Raw genomic sequence first — 24412 nt, forward strand, 5'->3', positions numbered from 1 at the left:
CGGAGGATTAAAGCAATCTCATTTACCCTCTTTCAAAGAACACTCATAGTTGACTTCGTGTAACCGCTGAGAGACTCAGGTACATTTAACGGATCATTAAGACTGATGATATATATATAGCTCGTATATAGCCCGTATGTATTAAGTAAGAGCAAAATACATACATCTTTAAGTAACTTTACTTAAACTTTATGGAAGTAAAGAGTTTTCAGAATTAATTACTTCAAGAATTTAATGTACCTACAATCTTTTAAATTATGTACCAAAATTTTTAGATATACAAGTTACTTAAAACAAATTATTATACACAGAAATCGAAAGGTAATAATTATTCCGGGCTACCTATACATTTACAACATTACATTAAATACACGAAATACTTATAACCCAGTAATGATTTTTTATTGTATCTTAAATATAATGTATCTATTTATTTATTTAAATTAAACGGTATAACAGTTCAAAGATTTACTTCAAATCGTAGCCACGAACCTTAAAAATATTTAGTGAACTTATTCTTACGATTTTATTACATTAAGTGTACGTAATATGTGTCTTAATAATTATATTGTATTCCTACTCAGGTGAACAATAGAGTAAAGATTAATAATAACTTTTGAATTTTAATTAAAGAAAATAAGGGCTCGCCTATGAAAACAAGGAGGTAAGTTATATAATCACAGAGAAACTAATTGGTTATTCCGTTTAGTTGTCCAACAGGAGGCTGAATATTTCACAAGACCGCCCGGCGTCGGGACTCGATAAGGTACATATTTAATTATCTAGTATAATTTAAGTTTGATCTATTACGCATGAAGTATTTCAATTTATGCTTTGTGTTTTCTTAGGGTAAGGTAAGAACTTTGATCTCGGCTCAACTTACCTGTTATATAAAATCAGTATCACAGTTATATTGTCTTGGTTTTCAAATGTAACGATCTTCAATATTGTAATAACATTTATAACACATTTGCTCGTAAAGTATCGCTTATTTCACCAATTTCAATATCGTAATGTATCTCATTACGCACATGTGCCGTAATGTAAAAAAAATGCACATGTGCCGTAATGTAATATAAAACCTTTATCATCCGTATAATAACGAACGGTACTTAAATTTTTTAAATTTTGGCAAAGAGTTTTTATGTCAGAAAAGTGCTCAAAATTTTATGAATAAAATTAACTTTGTGAGATAAGATATATTAAAAATACATTTAATTATATAATTTTAATAATTTTGACCATAAATGCCAACAAAAAACAAACGCTGGTGTGCGTACTTTGTTATCTGTGTAAAAATTACAAGCGTATCAAAATGTCATCATAAAAAAAACAGGCAAAGATGCAAATTCGTTTTCAAAGTGCGTTCAAAGTGTGTTTCCTCGCAAATGTGTTATAAAACGTTGTGTGATATACGTGCGCTTTACAGCTTTACGACTACTATGACGACGACGACGATGACGACGACAAATCCCTCGGAAACCATGAATTTTTCGGAGATGAAAGAGAAAGCCTATATGTAAATCCAGATTAAAATCTATTTCCATTCCAAATTTTAGCCAAATCGGTTCAGTAGTTGCGGCGTTAAAGAGTAACAAACATCCTTTCAAACATCCATACAAACTTTCGCGTTTATAATTAAAAGAAGTAGGATTATTTATCACAGATCAAAAATACTACTATAATATATAAGTACAAATCATAAAAAGATTAATTACCTAATATACTCGTACTAAACATAATATTATTTTCCAGAGAAGAAAAAAATACATTTAAATCTAACATGATGATAAATCGCTAGATCTCATTCTAGACATTACAATCACATTGCAATGTATGGAATAGAAATAATTGAGGTAGGTAGGTACAGTATTAATCCCCATGGCTTGCGATGAGGGTGCGCGTGCCTAGGATTAAGTGCACCCGATAGACAATCTACTCTTGTAATCTCGCCATATTGTGCGAGATATAATCGAAATATAAACAATTTTATATGAGTTTTTCAATGTTTTACTAATGTTCTCTAAGTACTTGGATCAGCGATTGTCATAGATCAGGTCGATTCAAGATTAGCAGTAAAACTCGAAAAATAGTTATTTTGAATATTCGGGTCACTGCTGAGCTCGAGTCTCATCCCAGAATGAGAGAGGTTAGGCCAATAGTCCACCACGCCAGCCCAATGCGGATAGGCAGACTTCACACACTCAGAGAATTAAGAACATTTTCTCCCTCACGATGTTTATCCTTCACCGTTTGAGACACGTGATATTTAATTTATGAAAATGCACACAACTCATGTCTGTCTGTATGTTCGTTAAGAAACAAAAGCTACTCGACGGATTTTAACGAAACTTGGTACAATTATTTTTCATACATGCAGGTTTTAGTATACTTTTTATCACGCTACGATCAATAGGAGCAGAGCACTAGAGCAGTGAAGGGAAATGTTGGAACAGCGATACTACTGTAACTAAAAAGAGGTCTAAGGGCGGACACAGTCGCGGGCGTCCGCTAGTAAATAAATACTTTGTTAATTTATTATGCGGGTACCTAATTCATAACAAAAATACAGTTGTATATGCTCTAACACAAGTGAGAGCCGCGGGCTAGTAGCCCTGCTGTTAAGACAAACATCCTGTGCAAATGTTACGTGTATTCATATACACATAGTTTATTGTGAGAAATTTCTGAAGAAGTTATTTCTGAATGTGTATTACAACCATTATTTTAGGGTTCGGTAACTGGTGAGGAGTTTCGTTAATTGAGTTCTCAGAAAGAAGAGATCTTAATTATCCTTGGACGAAAACTCGTAGCGTTCGCTTCGTAAATAATGACAATTCTCTGACGAATAAGTTAAATTTTCAAATAATAAGTAAAGTATTATATATTAATAAGTAAAATAATATCCTCTATGAATATTAAATAAACTCATTATTGTATTAGTGACTAGCATTATTTAATTCAAAAAATAAAATGTTTATATGTAATAAAGTAATAATTTGTCATGCTTGATGCCAAATATATTATATAAATTTTAAGGTAGGTTTGTAAAAAACATATTTTTGGAGACACTCGAAGCTACTATTCTTCCCCTTTCCTTTTCAACTGTTTTCCTTTAGTAAACAAAGAGTCTTGGTACTTTTAGAGCCGGTACCAACGCCTTGTGATAAGTGCCTGATAGCTTATGCACAAGATTTGTATATCTTTACTTCTTTAATAATATTATAAAGCTCTTAATAATCTCTGTAATCTTTAGATCTACTAAACTGATTTTGAAAATTCTTTTATATATTATTTATATACTAAGCCGCGTTATTTGTGACGATCATTATCAATACTATATCTCCGTATTCTCATGGGAACTAATCTCAGAAACTACTTGTCCGATTTGAAAAATTCTTTCAGTGTTAGATAGCCCCTTTATCGAGGAAGGCTATAAGGCTATATTTTGTCCCCATATTTCTTCGAGAACGGGAACCACACGGGTGAAACCGCGCTGAGTCAGCTCATAGTCATAAAGTAAGGAAATGACAAAACTTACGGTTAGATTATATCCGACACTAAACATAAGGTGGTTCAATCGGGCCTTGATATTTTGATCAACCCTTTAATTTATTACTCGAAGCCTAATAAATACTCGTACATACTTGGCTGTTTAATAAATATTTACCTAGGTCTAAGAATTTTGAGCAAGTTGACGGAATTGAAAATAAAATTTATACATTCATATTACAGTTGGGAAACGAAACGTGAATAAATTTGTACGTCGGAGGAACAAACCGTAGTATGATGAACTGCAGCGAAACTTTTGAGGAAGTTCCTCGACGAAAATATAAATGATTTAAGGTAAATATAATATTTATACATAAACTTGACATGAAACAGCAATTCAGGTCAACGTCTGAGTTCTCCACATGAACTGTTTATGTAGAAAACTTATTACTGTATCATCCGTAGAAACCATCAAGAGGTAGTTTTTTTTATTCTTTACAAGTTAGCCCTTGACTATAATCTCATCTGATGGTAAGTTATGATGCAATCTAAGATGGAAGCGGGCTAACTTGTTAGGGGGAGGATGAAAATCCACAACTCTTTTGGTTTCTACACGGCATCGTACCGGAACGCTAAATCGCTTGGCGGTACGTCTTTTTTGAGTACAATAAGCTTGTACCTCTTCCAAGCAATTCCGCTTCCGTCTTAGACTGCATCGTCACTTAACATCGGGTGTGAACGCAGTCGAGGGCTAACTTATCATAGAATAAAAAAAAAACTATAACTACACATTTATGTTTTCACAATGTATTATGTATGACTTGAGAGAGTATGAGACGTGATAATCCGTGATAAGACCTCTGCCTTCGATTCGAAGACTGTATGTTCGAATCCAGTCTGAGGCATAAACCTCCAACTTTTCAGTTTTGGGCATTTTAAGAAATTAAATATCACATGTCACAAACAGTGAAGGAAAACATCGTGATTAAACCTGCATACCTGAGAACTTTCTTAATTCTTTAAGTGTGTGAAGTCTGTCCAATCTGTATTGGGCCAGCGTGGTGGACTAATGGCCTAACCCCTCTCATTCTGACAGGAGACTCGAGCTCAGCAATGATCCGAATATGGGTTGATAATGATTACAAATATGACGTGAGTTTTGTTAACCTAAATTTTTCATGTAATCGAAACTTTGCACAACACAGAGATGCACAAAGCATTAAATTCACCATCTAGTTGGAAAGACTGCGATCAGATGTAACTGATAAGGGTTAATTAAGCAACGGGGCTATACAAAGCCAGAGGTTCACGCGTAATTGAGGGCGTTTATTGCGAAAAGCTGCGAGGGATGATAGAACTGCCGCAGGGCATGGGAAGAGGAAAAGGACTAACTTATTAACATTTTATACATGTTATTTTCTGTAGAGACATTAAATGTATTCTGTCTATAAGCATTAATAGGGTAGCTGACTCCTATCAAATTTAATATAAACAATATAAATTTCGCATAGTACATGGAATAAGGGTCCGAAGTATATCGATATTAATTAGTAAAAGTTAAGGATTTCTCATAAAAGTTAATTTAAAAGTCATGTATTTTTTTAAATTTTCCGATCGTTAAAAACGCTGTCGTCCATTTTGTAACGTCAACGTTTATTAAAATTTATTAAAGTGAATAAATCTAACTAAATACAAACAAATAAATAAAATAAAAACCCAAGTTTTTGAGTTATATACAAGATGGCACCCTTAAAGCAACTATGACATGACAATTGACAGCAAACGTCAAATCGATTACTCCATTGAAAACGTCATCTATCCGCCATTATTACCCATGTTAGTGTTGCATTTCTTAGGAGATAATGAATACCATTTCGAAAAAATTAAAGTAAATTCGTAGATTTGTTTAATCAAAAATAGTTAAAAAAGATATCTTCTTTTATTTCCGCTAGGGTACAATGACTGATCCTGGGCTTCATACAATTTTAAACCATCTCCTTTAAGGGCAGAGTATTTTAAAAAACCTACATTTTTCGAATAATAAATTAAACCACTTCTCCGTCAGACAGCATTTATCAAGAAAACAATTAACTGACAATAATAAATTCCCCGTATTAATGACTTCCTTGATCGCAGTCATTAAGTCAAGCCATAATATAAAACATTGTATTGCGCAGCAAAACCACTTAAAGTTATTTCCCTAGAATTGCGTGATAGCAACACTTAATTTACAAGCTCCATTTAATTTCAACTATTTTGAGGCTCACGCTGGAATTTAAATATCTACAGATAAGAAACTCACGCGAATAGAGCCGCGCCGACACTAAGCCCGCTTCGCTTAATTTACGCTCTTGTATTCCATTTAGACGTGTCAGGGTCAGGGTATGAAACTCAGCTACGAAACCCCAGAACCAATAAACCTGCCATCCATAAGTTCACACAACTTAGTGTCGGCGCATTCGCCGCATACAGCCACAAACGCCGCTACAAGAAGCAAAAAGGAGCCACAAAAGTAGCTGAAGCGTGCGACAGCCACTTTTGGCCGGTGGTCGAAACTTGTGGTCGGTGGCTGCTCCTTTTTTTAACCCGTAAATGCAGTACCATAATCGCGCAAATGGCGTGCTGCGTTTTGTTTCGGGGTTTAGTGACCAGTGCGGACCACAAGAAGCGAGCAGCGACGATTGTAGCGTGTGGCGGCCACCGGCGATATCTGAATGCGGCGAGTCCATATAAAATGTATGAAAACTACAGGAAATATGTCGATAGCGGCGTTTTGTGATTGTGTGCGGGAGCCCTTATATGCTCAAAATATCATATTTCAGAAAAAAAATAGCGAGATCATGTACCAATTTAACGGTTTTAAAGTTAATGATCATATAAAAGTGTTTGTCCAAATAACATGACTAGCGGACGCCCGCGACTTCGTCTCCCCATAAAGCTTGATCTGAAAGCCCTCTCGCCAAAGCAGTTATTAGCGGACGTCTACTAAATTTTATTTGTTACTTTAAAAGTTATGTTATGGTAAAAAGTAGGCACCAAAGCTGTACACGTACCTAGATTTTAATTTCTTGCTACTTCAGAAAACAGTCTCCTATTTTGCCAAGGCAAAGTTTTTGGTTACAGTACAATATAACAACGTCCTAGTTTCAACTAAAATATATCTCTTGGAAAGGTATTTTATTTCCCTACTTCAAAATTGATGTCTTGATGGCTCTCCTTATCCGCACTAGGTGGATCGAGGACACTTTTATTCTTTACAAGTTAGCCCTTGACTACAGTCTCACCTGATGGTAAGTGATGATGCAGTCTAAGATAGAAGCGGGCTAACTTTTTAGGAGGAGGATGAAAATGCACACCACTTTCGGTTTCTACACGACACCGTACCGGAAAGCTAAATCGCTTGGCGGTACGTCTTGGCCGGTAGGGTGGTAACTAGCCACGGCGGAAGCCACCAGCCAGACCTGGACCAATTGAGAAAACATCAATCCGCCTGGGATCGAATCCAGGACCATTTGTAAATCCACCGCGCATACCACTGTGAAACGGAGGCCGTCAAAAAAACGCCTCGATCCATCTAGAGCGGTTAGGTGGAGCCGCTGAATTTTAGGGGTTGAAAACTGTGGCAGTTCTAAAGTAAGAACTTACAGAAGTAATGAAGTGGACGTTCGTTGACTGTTGATGAAGATAACTTCAAACTATGTCCTCGGATACTTTGATATTTTAGTAATGACACTTTCAATCTTATTTGGGTATTTTAATATTTCCTGTTTCATTATTTCAATGATCTTAATTAATTTAAAAAAAAGTCTATAACAAAATGAAACTTATTCTACCGGGGAAGCGATCTTGGGTACACAATCAAATTTATTCATCACTCCAATTTTCGTCGTCGATGCGTCGGCACATCGCGACCAAAGTGTAGAGATTAGAGCAGGGACCATCAATTACAAGTAATCCTTGACGCGTGTACGCCCATCGAAACTCACGGGGATTAGTGATTTTTATTGAGACTTCACTATAATAGGTACTATTTTAACTCTTCTATAACTAGCTTCATCATCGTTCATTATTATCAACCCATATTCGGCTCACTGCTGAGCTTGAGTCTCCTCTCAAATGAGAGGGGTTAGGCAATAGTCCACCACGCTGGCCCAATGCGGATTGGCACACTTTACACACGCAGAGAATTAAGAAAATTTCTTTATGCAGGTTTCCTCACGATGTTTTTCCTTCACCGCTTTACACGTGATTTTAATAAGCAGTAAGCCGAATATGGGTTCATAATGATGATGATGAAAAATGTCTCAGTCTGACTGGATGCTAGTTCTATAATAATATATTCTGCAAGAGGTCAGTAGGGTTGTTCTGTTACAATCTGTAGTAGGTCCTAATCTGTATCGAGTATCAAATTCCTCACTACATCTCTCCGTCTACTAAGATATTATAGAATGAGAAAGATACTCGTAAACGTGAGTTCGAAACTTAATTCATGTTAAGTACTACAAAATCTGCAGATCCTGCACCTCCTGAAAATAAAGACTTTCAAAGGAAATATTGATAAATCTATACTAATCTATGCTAATATTATAAAGCTGCAAAGTTTGTTTGTTTGATTGATTGATTGAATGCGCTAATCTCAGGAACTACTGGTCCGATTTAAAAAATTCTTTCAGTGTTAGATAGCCCATTTATCGAGAAAGGGTATAGGCTATATATTATCCCCATATTCTTACGGGAACGGGGACCACGCGGGTCAAACCTTTTCTTTACAAGTCTTAATTCTTGGAATCAAAATTATTTAAACCAATCAACAAATTCTTAGACTAAGTTTTACTTCGTACGATATTATATAAATATAGACCAACAATGTCAACTGCGAAAGAAGTCGCAGAGAATACAAGAGCTTTTCATAGTCCTTTCTGACTTTCTAGTTGTGAAACTATTACAAAGAGTAAAGCAACGTTTAGGTGCAGAGAAAATGACTGTAGGGCAGCGAACCTTTCCCTTTTGTTTCTTTACACAGGAGCGTTTTACCTTTTACAACAGCTAGCTAAATTTGCTCTGAACAATGACGGACTTGTACGATGCGGTTTACATATGAAAGTTAATTTTTGAATGACTTCTTGTACAAAATTATACTAACTTGTTTGTTTATTTTACGTCTAATATACATCACATCTCATATCTATGAACAGATTTCATATCCGATTGAAATTAAATTAAACATTTGTTTTTCAAGTTGAATCTGTAGCCGTTTTAATGTGATTCCATCAAAATAAGTTCAATATTTTAAGGTAAGTTATCTCAATATCTTGATGTGACAGCTTATTATTGTCATTTTATATGGGAGCTTTAGCAAAGGCACTCATTACTTTCATTTTTAAAATATGTAATCTCTATATTGTAGAAAATTCTCTTTATACTATAAAAAGGTCCTACTAACTAAGGTTGGACCTACTAAACTTTTTAAACAATGGAAAGCCACGTCATTAGTAAGTGTTATTGGCATATTTAATCCCCATATTTTGTATATAAAAAATATATCATATTCGATTCCTCTAATTTTATTAAACTTGAATTTTGAGTAAAATCATTATTGCAATTGAGCTGATGATTTTCATCTTTATTCTGATCTTAAAAAAATACACTCCTTAAAAATATTCCGGAAAAGCAAAGTTATTAAAAAATATTAAAAAGACAATTAACAGGATATCAAAATGCAATCTAATTATAAAATTACGGTTCAAGGTACCGTCAGCAACGACCTTTTTATCCGGCGCAGAATCCGTTGTTTGAGAGACGGCGCGTCCCATACCGCAGGAATTTCTAAATCTTCAAAAGATAATGGATCGCTGGAAAAGAAAAGAACCTCCCGGGCTTGGAACTTTGTTGAATTCTTGACTCGTAATTAATAAAATTACTTTTTGGGAGCTTTCCTCGACTTCAAAGAATTTACAATAAAAGAAAAAGTTAAGTAGATGAATTATTTTGAATGATAAAGAGAATATTTTCAGACATTTATACATTTAGAGACAGAGTTATTCTTTGGAGAAAGTTTCTCTTGAATACCTTAAGAGTTGAGGTTTGTGTCGCTGTACTTTTGTATACTCATGTAAATGGACACTTAAAATATAAAAGAAAGACACTACCAAAAAGTTTAATGCTAATATTGGTTAAGGAGACAAAGAAAGACTTTAAAAAAAATCTATTAATCAAAAAGTTTTATCTATTCGTTATTACAGCACTTTAGACTATAAGCATTGGTGAGTGTATTAAGTACAGTCGCGTTATTATTCTCTATGTTGTTTTTTTAATTCGAAAGTGTGACCTCCGAATTCGCCTGTATCTCAATCGTTAGTATAGGGTAAGACCTTTGATAGATAGAGATACATCCGAAACTTACTCTGTCAAGTTATAAAATCATCTTCAAAGAATAGTCGCAGGTTTCATACGAAGTAATCGTGTAAAATATAATATACAGTAAGTTTACGTACAACTTATTCAACTAAAGGTTAGTGCTTGTCTACTTGCTATAGGTATAATAAAATATATTTCGTCATCAACCCATATACGGCTCACTGCTGACCTAGAGTCTCCTCTCAGAATGAGAAGGGTTAGGTTAGGCCAATAGTCCACCACGCTGGCCCAATGCGGTTTGGTAGACTTCACACACGCAGAAAATTAAGATAACTCTCTGGTATGCCGGTTTCCTTACGATGTTTTCATTCACCGATTGAGACACGTGATATTTAATTTCTTAAAATGCACACAACTGAAAAGTTGGAGGTGCATGCCCCGGACCGGATTCGAACCCACACCCTCCGGAATCGGAGGCAGAGGTCATATCCACTGGGCTATCATGGCTCTAAAAATATACTAGTCGCTGTTTAATATACCGATATATTTGTAGGTAATTGATGCTTCAATAAGTGCATACTAACAGCAAAATATTTATACTAATATTTTAAAAAGGTAAAGTTTATGAATTTGAGTGTTTGTGAGTTTGTAGGATCACTGAATCTACTTACAGATTATGAATTTCTTTTACCAGCAGAAAGCCACGTTATATGTGAATCTTAGGGTATATTCCCCCGTATTTTCACGGAAACAGGAACTATGCGGGTGAAATCGTAGGGCCGTCTGCTAGTATAAAGATAACAAGGGTACATAGCTAAAGTTATCAAACAATGTAAAGTTATAAGTGTAAAAATCCAGGTCGTAATGGATCTTTTAGCCAACCTTTTCCTTTTTATATAACGCTTAAACTTAACCTTTGATCAATATTTTATATTAACATCATAATACCGATGTTACGGCACAAAACGCTCCGATGCCTTCACAAAACCACCTGTCACATTGGAAACATTTATCATAATATTCAATAAGCTCACCCCAAAATTAGAGGTATCTATATGGAAATGTTATTCTATTCAAAGAAAAAAATATCAAAGCTACACCCAACAGAGTTGATAACGAAAGTAGTCGGAAATGTTCAACTAATCACGCGAGAAGCTTTTCAAAAAGAACCATTAATTTCACCAACAACAGCAAAACAAGGCGTAATTGAATAAACCCGATTGCGTTTCGGGGGAGGTAATAACAGGTGCTTCCCCGCTTTTGAGAAAACAATAACCAAGAAACATTGCTACGGAACCTTTATACAAAAGAGTTTCGCAATGAAGTTGCACGTAGAGGAGGAATCTCCATGCAATAACGGGCACCGCTTCGACGAGGATTCTTGGAGCGCGGAGATATTGCGCACTTACTGGGTTTGCTTTCTAATAACACCAACGATACCGCCCGTTGAAGGGGAGAAACGCAAAATGAAATGGAAACTACTGCCGCCTTATAGTTTCCAATACCGGCTGTATATGTATAGTATACTAGTATCGTATTCTTTTCTTTCGTTAAGCACTACAGAACGAAGGTTCAGGATAAATAACATAAATGATGTTTTTGGTTGTAATGTTGTAATGAAAAAGTAATAGTTAAAACATATCACATCAATAACAGAGCTCGAGTCTCCTCTCAGAATAAGTGGGGTTAGGTCTTAATCCACCACGCTGGCCCAATGCGGATTGGCAGACTTCACACACGCAGATAATTAAGAAAATTCCCAGGTATGCAAGATTCCTCGAGATGGTTTTCCTTCATCGTTTGAGACACGTGATATTTAATTTCTTAAAATGCACTAAACTGAAAAGTTGAACGTGCATGCCCCGGACAGGATTCGAATTTACACCCTCCGAAATCGGAAGCAGAGATAATTTAAATGGACATATTCGTAATAAATTGTTAAATGTACCTAATGTTGAATACCTACTACGATATTCATTAAATTCTAGTGAGCATATCAATAGGTCTGATTACTATTCAATTACATAGTATATATAATACACTAGCGGACGCCCGCGACTTCGTCCGCGTAAAAATTGATGTAAACTTCTCTACCTCTACCTTACCCTGCTCGTAAACCTACCCAACCCTACCCTACCCTACCCTACCCTACCCCTACCTTACTCCTACCCTACCGCTAACGCTAACCCTTCCCTCCCCCCACCTTACCCTACCCTAACCCTACCCGTAACCTATCCATACCCTATCCTACCCTACTCCTAATCTACCCCTACCCTACCTTACTCTTACCCTACCGCTAACCCTAACCCTTCCCTACACCTACCTTATCCCTATCCTAACCCTACCCTACCCGTACCCTACCCCTACCCTACCCTACCCCTATCCTACTCCTCCCCTACCCTATACGTTCCATATCCTTCCCCTACCTCTACCTTGCCCCTACCCTACACTACTCCTACCTTATCCGTACCCTACCCTACCCTACCCTACACTTTCCCTAAATTACCCCTACCCTACCTCTATCCTACCCCTTCCCTACCTCTATCCTATCCCTACCCTCAGCAAAATTGGTCCAGCCTTTTGTGCGTGGTGCATTGACCAAAAGACTATAATTTCCCAAGCGACTTCTATGCTAATACTATAAAGAGGTATAGTTTGTGTGGTTGTCGGGGGTAATATCTGGATCTACTGGACCGATTTGGAAAATTCTTTTACCAATAGAAAGCTACATTATTTGCGAGTGTCATAGGCTATGTTTGGTCCTCATATTTATACGGGAACGGGAACCACGTAATTGAAACCGCGGGGCGTCATATAGCGGCATTTCTGCGACTTTCAGAAATTTTGTATTATCTCCGAAACAATATAACTAATTAACATACTGTAAAGGGCAAATCTTATCTCTATAATATCCTTGTGATTATTAAACAATTTATTTTGATAAGGATTTAAGTTTAGTTGTGTAAATAATGACATAAACCTTAATTTAAAATTTAAATAATTTATTAAAGTACTAAAGGTACTATATCTGCTAAAATATAAAAGATAGATATATGGTGTCGCGGACTTTTTTGTAGAACTTTTAAAGGTTCAAAAAGCCTCCATACATTTATTTCAGTTATACGCAATTTTGGCAGGTTGAGGCAGCGCATGCGAATAAGTAAGTTTTTCGGTCTGACCTGTAAGAGAAAACCCGCGATATCTCAGTAGTTATATATGATAGAAATATAAAATATAGCCTATAGCACTCCCCGATAACGTAGCATTCTACTGGTGAAAGAATTTTTAAAATCGGTCCAGTAGTTCCGAAGATTACCCAATTTCAAAAAATTGTTACAAACTTACAAACTTACAAACTTTACCCCTTTATAATATTAGTATAGATATAGATAAGTCAAAATTGTTAGGTAGGTATAATTTGCCTCAGTAACAAACAATAATGAAAGTATTGAAATGGTGTATTGCTTTCATTCTGTATAGAGATAGATATCTAGTAATCAAGTTACACGTGTATCTACATCAAAATATGGACTCAAATGTCGTTGACTCGCACACAGTGCCGCAAATACGGGCTCCACCAGACTAATCACATTAGTGGACGCGGTAGTGTTGGAAGCCGCCTAAAAAGCACAAATTAGTGTTTCAAACAAAATGTAACGTTACTGACTCTATTATATATTACAAAACGAATTAATTTCACGCAATAAAATGTGTAAATTGATTGTGTTTTTATTAAATAGATTAACAACATTTGCTCATTGTTTTTTTTCAAATTTGGTTAAAATTATTAACTTTGTAAAACTAAACCTTTGTAGCTTCAAGCTTAGCCTTTATTTTTTGTTAAAATTGTTTGTTTAGTAGTTATGGAGATTAGCAAGAAAAACTGTCTTAATATAAATTACACGGTCTTAATCTTTTTCTAAATTCATGTAATTTCAAGATTAAGTTAACTCCATTTTATAAAACTAGCGGACGCCCGTCAGTTTGTCCGCGTGGGATTTAGTTTTTCACAAATCCTTCAGGAACCATGGATTTTTCCGAGATAAAATCCATCCTTAAAATCCAGGGTAAAATCTATTTTTATTCCAAATTTCAGTCAAATCGTTTCAGTAGTAGCGGCGTTAAAGAGTAACAAACATCCAAACATCCATACAAACTTTCGCGTTTATAATATTAGTAGGATGTTGTTTGATAAGGGATTTATCAACCGACTTCAAAAGGAGGAGGTTCTAAATTCGACGTATATATGTTGTTTTTATTGTGTATTACCTCATAACTTCGTCATTTATTAACCAATTTTGTCAGTTCAAATAAATTTGGTAATTTTGTGTTAAAATCAAAATAACTGAAATCGTCTTTGAAGTCGGTTCTATTTTTATGTACAAAAGATTAATTAAAATTTCACGTAGTTAACTACCCTAGTATATTTGAATGATAAAACACTCATTAATAGAAGTTCGTAATAGGTACAGATAAAAGAAAAGGGCTTAACTAAAAAGTCGGATTTAACGTGTAACGAGCACAGACGAATCGATTACCTAAATATGAAAACACAATTATGGCGGCCGGTCGCGTATTATAGCGCTGCAAATAGCAGCAAACGGCTAGACTAATCACATTAGAGGCCGATACAAGGTACTGTTGGTAACTAGCCACAATACTCTGGTAGGAACATATTTATATCACGTCTAGTCTATTACAGAGCTTAATCTCTTCATTAGTCATTAAATAGATACAATAGTGCAGTAGATTAAACTTACTAGCTGACGCCCTGCGGTTTTATCCGAATAGTTCCCGTTCCCATCAGAATACGAAGATAAAATATACCTAATGAAACTCAAAAATAACCTAGCTTTCTAGTAGTAAAAAAATTTTTAAAATTGGTTTAGTAGATACAGAGATTATTCCTACAATACCATAAACCTACGTCATTATAATATTATAAGTATAGACTACATTTACATTACAAGCATTGAAAGTTGTACGGTCTAGTTCACCAGCTTATTTAATTAGCTTAGTACCTGACAGTACAAACATATTCAACTTTAATTATGATAAAATAATATCCTTATTAACGCAAAGTTTGTATGGATGGATATTGTCACTCATAATTGCAAAAATTAACTGCAGACCTGGATACTGGATATAGCTGGGTATGGAGATAGATTATTCCTGTGGAATACTCTGTATTAACAACAATTACTCCGTATTTCTCTGTATTAACAAATAGGCTACTTCTTATTCATCTATCATCATTATCAACCCATATTCGGCTCACTGCTGAGCTCAAGTCTCCTCTCAGAATGAGAGGGGTTAGGCCAATAGTCCACCACGCTGGCCCAATGCGGATTGGCAGACTTCACACACGCAGAGAATTAAGATAACTCTCTGGTATGCAGGTTTCCTCACGATGTTTTCCTTCACCGATTGAGACACGTGATATTTAATTACTTAAAATGCACACAACTGAAAATTTGGAGGTGCATGCCCCACACAAGTCAGCTAATGGGCATGATTCGAATCCACACCCTCCAGAATCAGAGGCAGAGGTCATATCCACTGGGCTATCACGGCTTATTCATGTATATAAGATGCCTATTCACTCCTGCCTTGAAGGTGCACATCTTACATGTCAGGAAACACCTACGCCAGCAAGGCATTCCACGTCAGTTGTCTAATTAGAAAAGTTAATTCGAAACGTTTCGTGTGACTTACAGTATGTTCATTACGAATTTTGCGTCGTTTTATCTAACTAACCTATTTAGTAAGTTTTGATGCATGTTTGTAACTTAATCATACGAGAAGGGCTGAATCTGAACGGATCTGAATAAAATTTGACACACAACGAGATTCTAGAGCCGCAAAAGCACATAATCTATTTACATCCATATATTTATACAAAAATAACAAAGCAGTAGTAGAAGCATGGGCTGAAAATCTTTTGGCTTTAATAAAATATAAGTCCTAGATTTACGTAAAGCAGTAGACAAATAAGATTAATATTACAATCATCATCATCATTATCAACCCACATTCGGCTCACTGCTGAGTTTGAGTCACCTCTCAGAATGAGAGAGGTTAGTCCAATAGTCCACCACGCTGGCCCAATGCGGATTGGCAGACTTCAAACACGCAGAGAATTAAGAAAATTCTCTGGTATGCGGCTTTCTCAAGATGTATTTCCTTTACCGTTTGAGACACGTGATATTTAATTTAAGAAATTAAATATTACAATATGTATATCTAAACTGGGTAGTGTAAATCCACCCAGCGGACACTCTACATATATGAGCATTCAAATTATATCTCGCGATGTTTTTCCTTCATCGTTTGAGACACGTGATATTTAATTTAAGAAATAAAATATTACAATATGTATATCTAAACTGGGTAGTGTAAATTCACCCAGCTGACACTCTACATATATGAGCATTCAAGTTATATTTTAGTCTCGACACCGCTACCCCTATGATTACACTGCACAAGCTCGGGTCAATTGATAACCTTTAACATATACAAGCGCTGATTACAGGAACTCAACACAAAGCAGTCTAATCTCGTTGGTGCTTGTTACCAAAGGTTATGTTGGTAACAACCTGAAATGCTGTATAATTTGCATGCCAGCGTGGACGCCATTAATAATATACTATGAACTGCACTTAATGTCTACAATTTCATAGTACTAGCAGCTAGACGATATTGAAGATGTTTTTTCTCGTATAATTTGTTAACTCACGACGTTCTATGAAGATTTCATGGCTCTACAGTGTTCATATTTTCTGTTTTGTAATGTGTTTATTTACAAATATTAAGTCGCTAATAGACGTGTCTTGCAAGCTTTTTCATTGATATTAATATTCATTGAACAGCAAGTGCATTTAATATAACAAGTTATAAATTTTTCCACCTAATTTTCATAATCTATACTAATATTATATAGAGGTAAAGTTTGTGGTATTGTATGGGGTAATCTCTGGATTTACTGAAACGATTTTTAAAAAAAATACTTTTAGCACTGGAAAGTTATGTTATGTAAGTGTCATCGGCTATATTTTATCCCCATATTCTCACCGGAACTGGAACTACACGGGGCGACGGCTTGTATTCTATTTACAGGAAGATTGAATTCTGATTAAAACTGCTTATTATACCGGTATTTCAGCCAGCGTTTAATTATTAAAAATTGTACACAAATTAGAATAAATAAAAGTATAAAATGCATGGAAAAATATATATTTGAAATGGAACCCTCATAAATGTAATAACGCTCTTCAAATTCTATACATTTTCCTTCTCATTGGATTTCTGGCGATATTAATTTCATAAATGTCAATAATATTTAATTATCATTTCATCAGAAAGATTCGCTTCAGGTTCAATCGTGGGTCTTGTTTATTAGGTACTGAATGTATTTTTGTACAGTTAGTTATTGATTAATTGCAAAGTGTTTATAGTATCGATAACCACATTATTAGCAATACTTTTAACGTTAAAAAAGACAAAGAAATGGAATGTAGTGTTTATTTATTAGTTTTTTTTTAACTCCTCTTAATTTCTACTTGCAATACCTATTACAGGGGCATGTATCAGAGAACAGAGATAAAACGCGTAAACTAGATATGTATAACTAATCAATTGCCTCTCTTTTGTTACATGAAATAGATAGAGTATAAAATTATTCAATGTATTCCGGCAGAGTCGTTGACATTGGGGGATATGATTAGATAATTCAAAAGCAGAAAATAGGCACACAATTTCGTGGAAATAATATCGCATCGTATCTTTACGGCTTCATCATGTTAGCATGACAGAAGGATGGAGAGCGGCGGTCGGAGGTTTACGTGTAAAGTTTTCCCCATAAGCTCACCGCAGGGCGCTCCCCTATCAATTGATGTTTCCCTCCCCGCCCCTCGTCCCGGAAGGCTCCACTAATGATTCCACTTGTTTGGGATCAACGTGGACCTCCGGCTGTGTCACACGATGAATTCAAACTTGATCCGCTACGTCAGCGTCGTAGAGCGCTCGTAGCTATCTCGTAGACACGCTACAATGTAACTCAAGCTAGATGTATTAAGCTATGAATAGAGCATAACACTTGATTTGAATGGATGTAAATTATACTTGTAAAACGAACATAATTTTATGAGCGTATAATATCTAGAGAAAAACATTTTAATTATCGTTGACTGATGAAAAACGGTACGAAATCAACTTACTTTAGTTATTAAAGAATAATATCATTCTACAAAGAAACGAGTCCGATTCCTGACATTAACTATTATCATAATCAGCCTAATTATAGTCGCACTAGTGAGCACAGAGCTCTCTCATAGGAGAAAATGAATTAGCGCTTAGACCTACGATGACTATAAGAGCTTATTATAATGATTTCTGTTACAGTCAGACTAAAAACACTTATCTAACATATGATAACCGGCGTTAATGATAATTACCGAGAATTATGACCGAACGTGCTCTTTAATATAAGACACCAAGAAATATTTCTTAGAAAAACTTGATAAAACAACTTTTTCGTCCTATTCAGGCCTAATATTGGACGCGTTTACGATATTATGTAGATAATCGATTAAAGTATCCATGTAAATGAAAAACGTCTTTGAAATCAAAGACGAAGAATGGAAGAATTTCAAATCATTGGGTGATAGATGAAGGAGTAGGAGTAATTTGATAGGTGAAATAGTCTTATAATCATTAAGACCTATCGAACTATTCCTATAATAATTACTGTCAAGTTACATCTACCGTGGGTGGTCTTAGTCACTGTTGATATTAAAATTAGTAGGAATTTATAGAAAGATCTAGTACTCACTGTCTAACTTTCGTATCGACTGAGCTAGCAGCGAGTCTAAGACCCTGTTGTTGAGGTGTGTATTCTGCGGATGCTTTTCGTGACTACTGAGCTAGATCAATGTGCAGATACAGTTCGATGGGTCTAGTACTAGTCACTGTCAAACTGTCGACTGAGCCAGCAGTGAAATGAAGACCTCTTTGTGGAGCTGTGTGTGTGTTCTGTCTTCACCGCTGCTAACTTAGATCAACAGTTATGATCAGTTAGATAGGTCTAGTACTCACTGTCAAACTGTTGCGTCGCCTGAGCGAGCAGCGAGGCGAAGACCCTGTCGTTGAGCTGCGTGTTCTGCGGGCGGTCTTCGTCGCTGCTGCTGTAGCGGTCGCCGGCCCACTCGAGCGAGCGCTGGCGGCGCACGGCTGGGGCCGCGCCCGCTGGCCCCGACAGCCCGCTGAGCGAGCCCGCCTTAGCACGACGACCCGCCCGCTCCATAGCGCTGGCTTTTATATCATTTTGCACATCTGAAACAATAATAAATTCATCTATACATCCATAGTACCTATTATACAATCTTGTTGTGTAATAATTCTTTATGGGTTACTTGGGATAGGCGAGAAGAGTGACTTGATTGGAAAAGGAGAGTGTTAGTTAACTGTCAAGGGCACCCTTAACCCTACACACAACGTTAACAAGTGCGTGAGTCCACTCAAGGTCATTTTCTACCATTCTAGGGTCTTATTTTGGTTACAGTTGGGTTTGTTAACCTGGTCCTGACAAATATTGTTAATTTGACAAATACTAAATACCTATTATACAATATTAATTAAATAGTTTCAATCATATCTATAAAATTGGTTTAGATATCTATTGAGAAAAGTTATCATCTAAACCATAAATTTTAGAAACCTAACAAATTAATAACTATATTAAATAATACGTGTCTATAAGAGAACATGGATTATAAATGTGTGTGAGTAGACAGTAGGAGCAGAAAAAGAAAAAAAAACTAGTAAAAATTTTATTCTGCCTGTTAAAGGCATGCACAATTATCACGTAGTAATCTTAAGTAAGCTAAGAATAGCTTAGTGCAATAAAGATGTTTCTTTCACCATTTTAAAGTATTTACTTAAAAAACGTACAAATAATTCAAGTAGAAAAACCAAGAAAAATTAAATTAACTTGATCGCAATATGATGAAAAATATAAAAAAAAATATATATATTTGATGATAAACTTCCCAAACCTCTCAAAACTGAAAACGAAAACCGATTCGAAATAATTCAAATAAGCAAGAGGGTCGAAAAATAAGCCTTAATATTTCCTCAAAGCGGTAACGACGTCGTGAGCGGAAAAGAACAACTGTAATAAAGAGCCTACAAGTTGTTTGGTTAGTGAGCCAACGTAAATAGGAGTTGGTGCGAGCGTGCGTGTCGGACGCCTAATCCGGTGGATTGTGTCGCGAAGCGCTCGAGCCCGACCGTTTGTTAACAATCGGACCGACATTATTTCTTATTGACTCAGAAACGAACGCCTTGGTACCGACCCCCATTTACGTTCGGCACCTATACACTGGACCTTCTTTTATTGCCTTTTTAAGGCTCTGACCTGAGATTGGGGTGTCATATCGATATTACGGTCTTAACACCAAACTTGCAGAACAAATTATGACAATAACATCATCGGGACTTTGATAATATATCGTAACGCTTGTCGTCCTCATCTAACATCGGTATGCATAGATCTGTTGAAATGCACATCGGATTTTGATGCGGTTTTTATTAGATACAGTGAATCAAGATATAAGTTTACAGTTTAAAATTGTTTTTCTGTCAGACAAAATCACAGACGTCCGCTAGTTTGTGTGTTAATTGTATACTATGTTAAGATATAAATATAAATATAAATATAAATAGCTGTAACAGCTATTTATATTCTATATAAATAGTTCTATATAGTTCTGTATAGGTTAGTACGTAAGATTAATAAAGTATAGCATAGAAAAACCAATATAAACCCCAGGAATTGCCGCTCTTAAAATACGATGTAGCTGTAGGCAATTATGTTAGGGAATAGTCACTTCGAATTATGGGAATTGTCACTTCAAATTAATTTTAATAGATAACACAGATCAGCTGGCCTATTCACTATTTTTGTCTTTTTTATCAACTTATTAAAATAAACATTAAATCAATTGACAAAATGTACCTACCTACTGATGATATCCACCAGTAAGCACGGGATGACATTTGTTACTTATAATCTTAATTGCGTATATGTCAACTAGCATACGTCAAAGATAGTGAATTAGACTGCTGGGCGGACCCGTGTCTTGATAGTTGCGTAATACTTGACTTATTCTTATTTTTTATATGAAATGCGGCTTACAAAATGTTCTTCGGCAGGCTAACGTTTGTTAGGTCAAGAACATAGAAAACGCCAAAGCTAACGCTTGGGTGAGCTAATAACTAATATCTATTGATTGAACAGAAACATGAGCGACAACAAATTAGTGATGTTTGATAAATTTCAAATACAAAACCTGCGTGTGCAGCGATTGTTGAAAATTGCAGAACCCGTTTCTCATTTTGTATCGACAAAATAAACAGAGGCGGTTTCATTAGAGATTCAGCTTTATTCCATAGACTTAAAAAGAACTTATAAGGGCACTTTTGACCACTTTTAATGTATATTCATTTTAGGAGGGAAAAGCATAAACTATTTACATTCTATTCTATTCAAACATCTACGAAAATAGCATTGTCAAAAAATTTAGTAAACTTATATACAACAGTGTCGATCTACCTTGTGAAAAAGGCATTTATTTGATGTTGTACTCATATTAAATTAGGATTTTATCCTTTTTTCATTTGAATTTCGATTATTGAATTATTGAATATTTGATTAAATAAAAGTTACACACATTTGACACAAAAAAGCATTTGCGCCTGTGATAAGATTAGCATTAGTTACAAATTAAAAAAATGGATCAAAATATGTAAAAATTCACCCAAACTTCCCATAACCTTATAGAATATAATATTACACCTGTCTGAGAAGGATATGACGTCACTCGACTATGGCTCGCGCTGTCGCTAGGTGGCGCGACTAGTTTCATAAAGAGTAGGGGTAGTGAACGGTTGGCGAGAACGATTTGCGATATGGCGCTCATCGCACGCAAAGATTACAGTGTATTATAGATCGCACGGTCGGCTTCAGTTGCAGACTTGCAGTGGGCTCGTGGCGTTCGAGCCGTCCACATCTCTTGTTGTGTAATTCTTTATGGATTACTTTGAGTTAGGCAGGGAGAATCTCTGTCTGTTGTAAACTCTGTTGTATTTTGGTTACAGTTACAGTATAATTGAATTTGTTAATTAAGTTATCCTGACAAGTGTTGTGAATTATAACCATTGTTTAAAATTAATGTTGACTTTTATTTTTATATCCACTTCTGAGTTTCCCTACAATACAGAAACATTTCGAGCTTACTTACTCCAAATACTTACTCAAATAAATTACTGGCAGCTCTAAATATTTGTAAGCAATCGTCGCAAGCTAATAGTGACTCTGATGGACTGTTGGTTTTAATATGAAGCAGATACACTGTTTACCCGTCTGTGTCGCAGCGTTAATAAATTCGCTTCCCTTAAGCTCTGCGTATTTTGTTTTGCTCAATATTTACTCACATTATACATATTTTAAAGCGGCGTATATTGAAATTCTCGAACTCATGCGTGTGATCGTTTCTTTTTGCTTTACCTTTGATGTTATTTGTTTTTCATAACACTTCAAAAGTATTTGATTACTTGTCGTAAACAAATTTATTTATTTAAGCGTACAAGCCCACACAGCTTCTTACCCAGACTTTAGGTAGTGATATATACAATATTGGGGACATAAATTATTTAGGTACGAGTAAGTATGTGTACTAGGATTCTGCTTCAGAAATTAAACTTTTTAAATATCGAATTAGATAAGTCTATTACTATTTTTTTCGTATACTAGAATATTTTGTTAGAAGAAAGAGGAATGTTGGTCAAATTTGAAGATCATTCTTTATTTGGTGTATACTGGTTAGTAATGTGAATTAATTACTAAATATATACACATATTAATGTGAATTCAGAGCTGTGATAGCCCAGTGAATATGACCTCTGCCTCCAATTCAGAGACGATGTGGGTTCGAATCCTGCCCGGGGCATGCACCTCCAACTTTTCAGTTGTGTGCATTTTAAGAAATTAAATATCACGTGTCTCAAACAGTGAAGGAAAACATCGTGTGGAATCCTGCACACCGGAGATGTGTTAATTCTCTGCGTGTGTGAAGTCCGCATTGGGCCAGCGTGGTGGACTATAAGCCTAACCCCTCTCATTCTTAGAGGAAACTCAAGCTCAGCAGTGAGCCGAATATGAATTGAAAATGATTATGATGAATGATGTGAATTCAATTGAATATATAATAAAAATACACGTCAATATAGCTTCCTAAATACTTTATTACTATAGTTTGTAGTCGATTCAGAAAGCTCATATTTTGAAAGGCACATTAGAGAATGGCCTTGCTTGTTAGCAGCTATGTCATGAATAACGCAATAACTGCATTTAAGAATACATGTATGTGAAATAAAACACATTACAAAGAGATCAGTTGGTATTGCGGTTCCCTGTCACGTATAAAATAAGCGCCAGGCCATCGGGGAGACAGGCATGAGAGAAATGAGTGCTACGCGCTCGCGTCCACCACGCTGTATTAGACGTGCATCTCGTATTATCTTTTAATAACTATAGAAATAATACGCGTGATTCTTGATTTGTTAATTTATTGCATATACTTAAATGTATCCATTAAATTATATTTTAATATGTAATCCATACTAATATTTAATACTAGCCGACGCCCGCGACTTCGTCCGCGTGAAATTCGATGTAAACTTTCAACTACCCCTATCCTACCCCTACCCCTACCCAACTCCTACCTACCCCTACCCTACTTTTCTGGTTGCTTTTTTACACCTTGTGCTCGAAAAACCTAAATATCTTACAGAACCTTATTTTTTTCCAAAATAAAATTTAGCCTATGTTACTTGTGGATAATGTAGCTTTCGAATGGTGAAAGAATTTTTAAAATCGGTCTAGTAGTTTTTGAGCCTATTCATTACAAACAAACATACAAACAAAGTTTTTTCTTTATAATATTAGTATAGATTATCAACTAGCCGACGCTTCGCTGTTTCACCGGCTTGATTCCCGTTTCCGTCAGAATACGGGGATAAAATATAGCCTATTACACCCACAAATAACGTGTCTTCCTAGTGGTAAAATCATTTTCAAATATGGTTCTCTTAACAATATAGAAATATATACGAGTAGTAAAGAAGTATATATGCTAAGTATGTGTGTAAGTACGTATGTCTTGTCTATTACATTTTCACGGCTAAACCGCTGAAACGAAGCCTATTTTTAACCTGCTTGAAATTACTATTTCGCAAGTGAAGTCGCAGGTATTTGCTAGTTCTATATACTAGTATGCTCTTTCGATAAAGTGCGTACTAATTTTGTCAATATTAACTAATTGTTTTAAAAAATACTGTAAATTTACAGTTATTATCACTAGATGTTTCAAAAGTCCATAAACACTTTTACGGCCTTATTTATAAACTTCGAACACTACTATTTAAAGATTACATTACTTTGAAGAAATTTGAGCTTTAAATCTTAATCCATGTTTATGAATATAGTGTGTTCATTTGCTGTGAC

At 35.5% G+C, this 24412-nt stretch overlaps 1 protein-coding gene across 1 annotated transcript in view; it reads right to left on the reverse strand.

Moving 5' to 3' along the window:
• LOC112052935 (uncharacterized) overlaps window positions 1–24412 on the reverse strand; it is a 310949-nt gene that overhangs the window by 153785 nt on the left and 132752 nt on the right. Inside the window, exon 2 of the mRNA XM_052882193.1 lies at window positions 18943–19179. Within this exon, the coding sequence (XP_052738153.1) occupies window positions 18943–19150 (208 nt within the window). The 5' untranslated portion in view covers window positions 19151–19179. The remainder of the gene's footprint in view (window positions 1–18942; window positions 19180–24412) is intronic.

This window comes from Bicyclus anynana, chromosome 6 (assembly GCF_947172395.1).
Source record: "Bicyclus anynana chromosome 6, ilBicAnyn1.1, whole genome shotgun sequence".
In the NCBI taxonomy this organism is placed as follows: domain Eukaryota; kingdom Metazoa; phylum Arthropoda; class Insecta; order Lepidoptera; family Nymphalidae; genus Bicyclus; species Bicyclus anynana.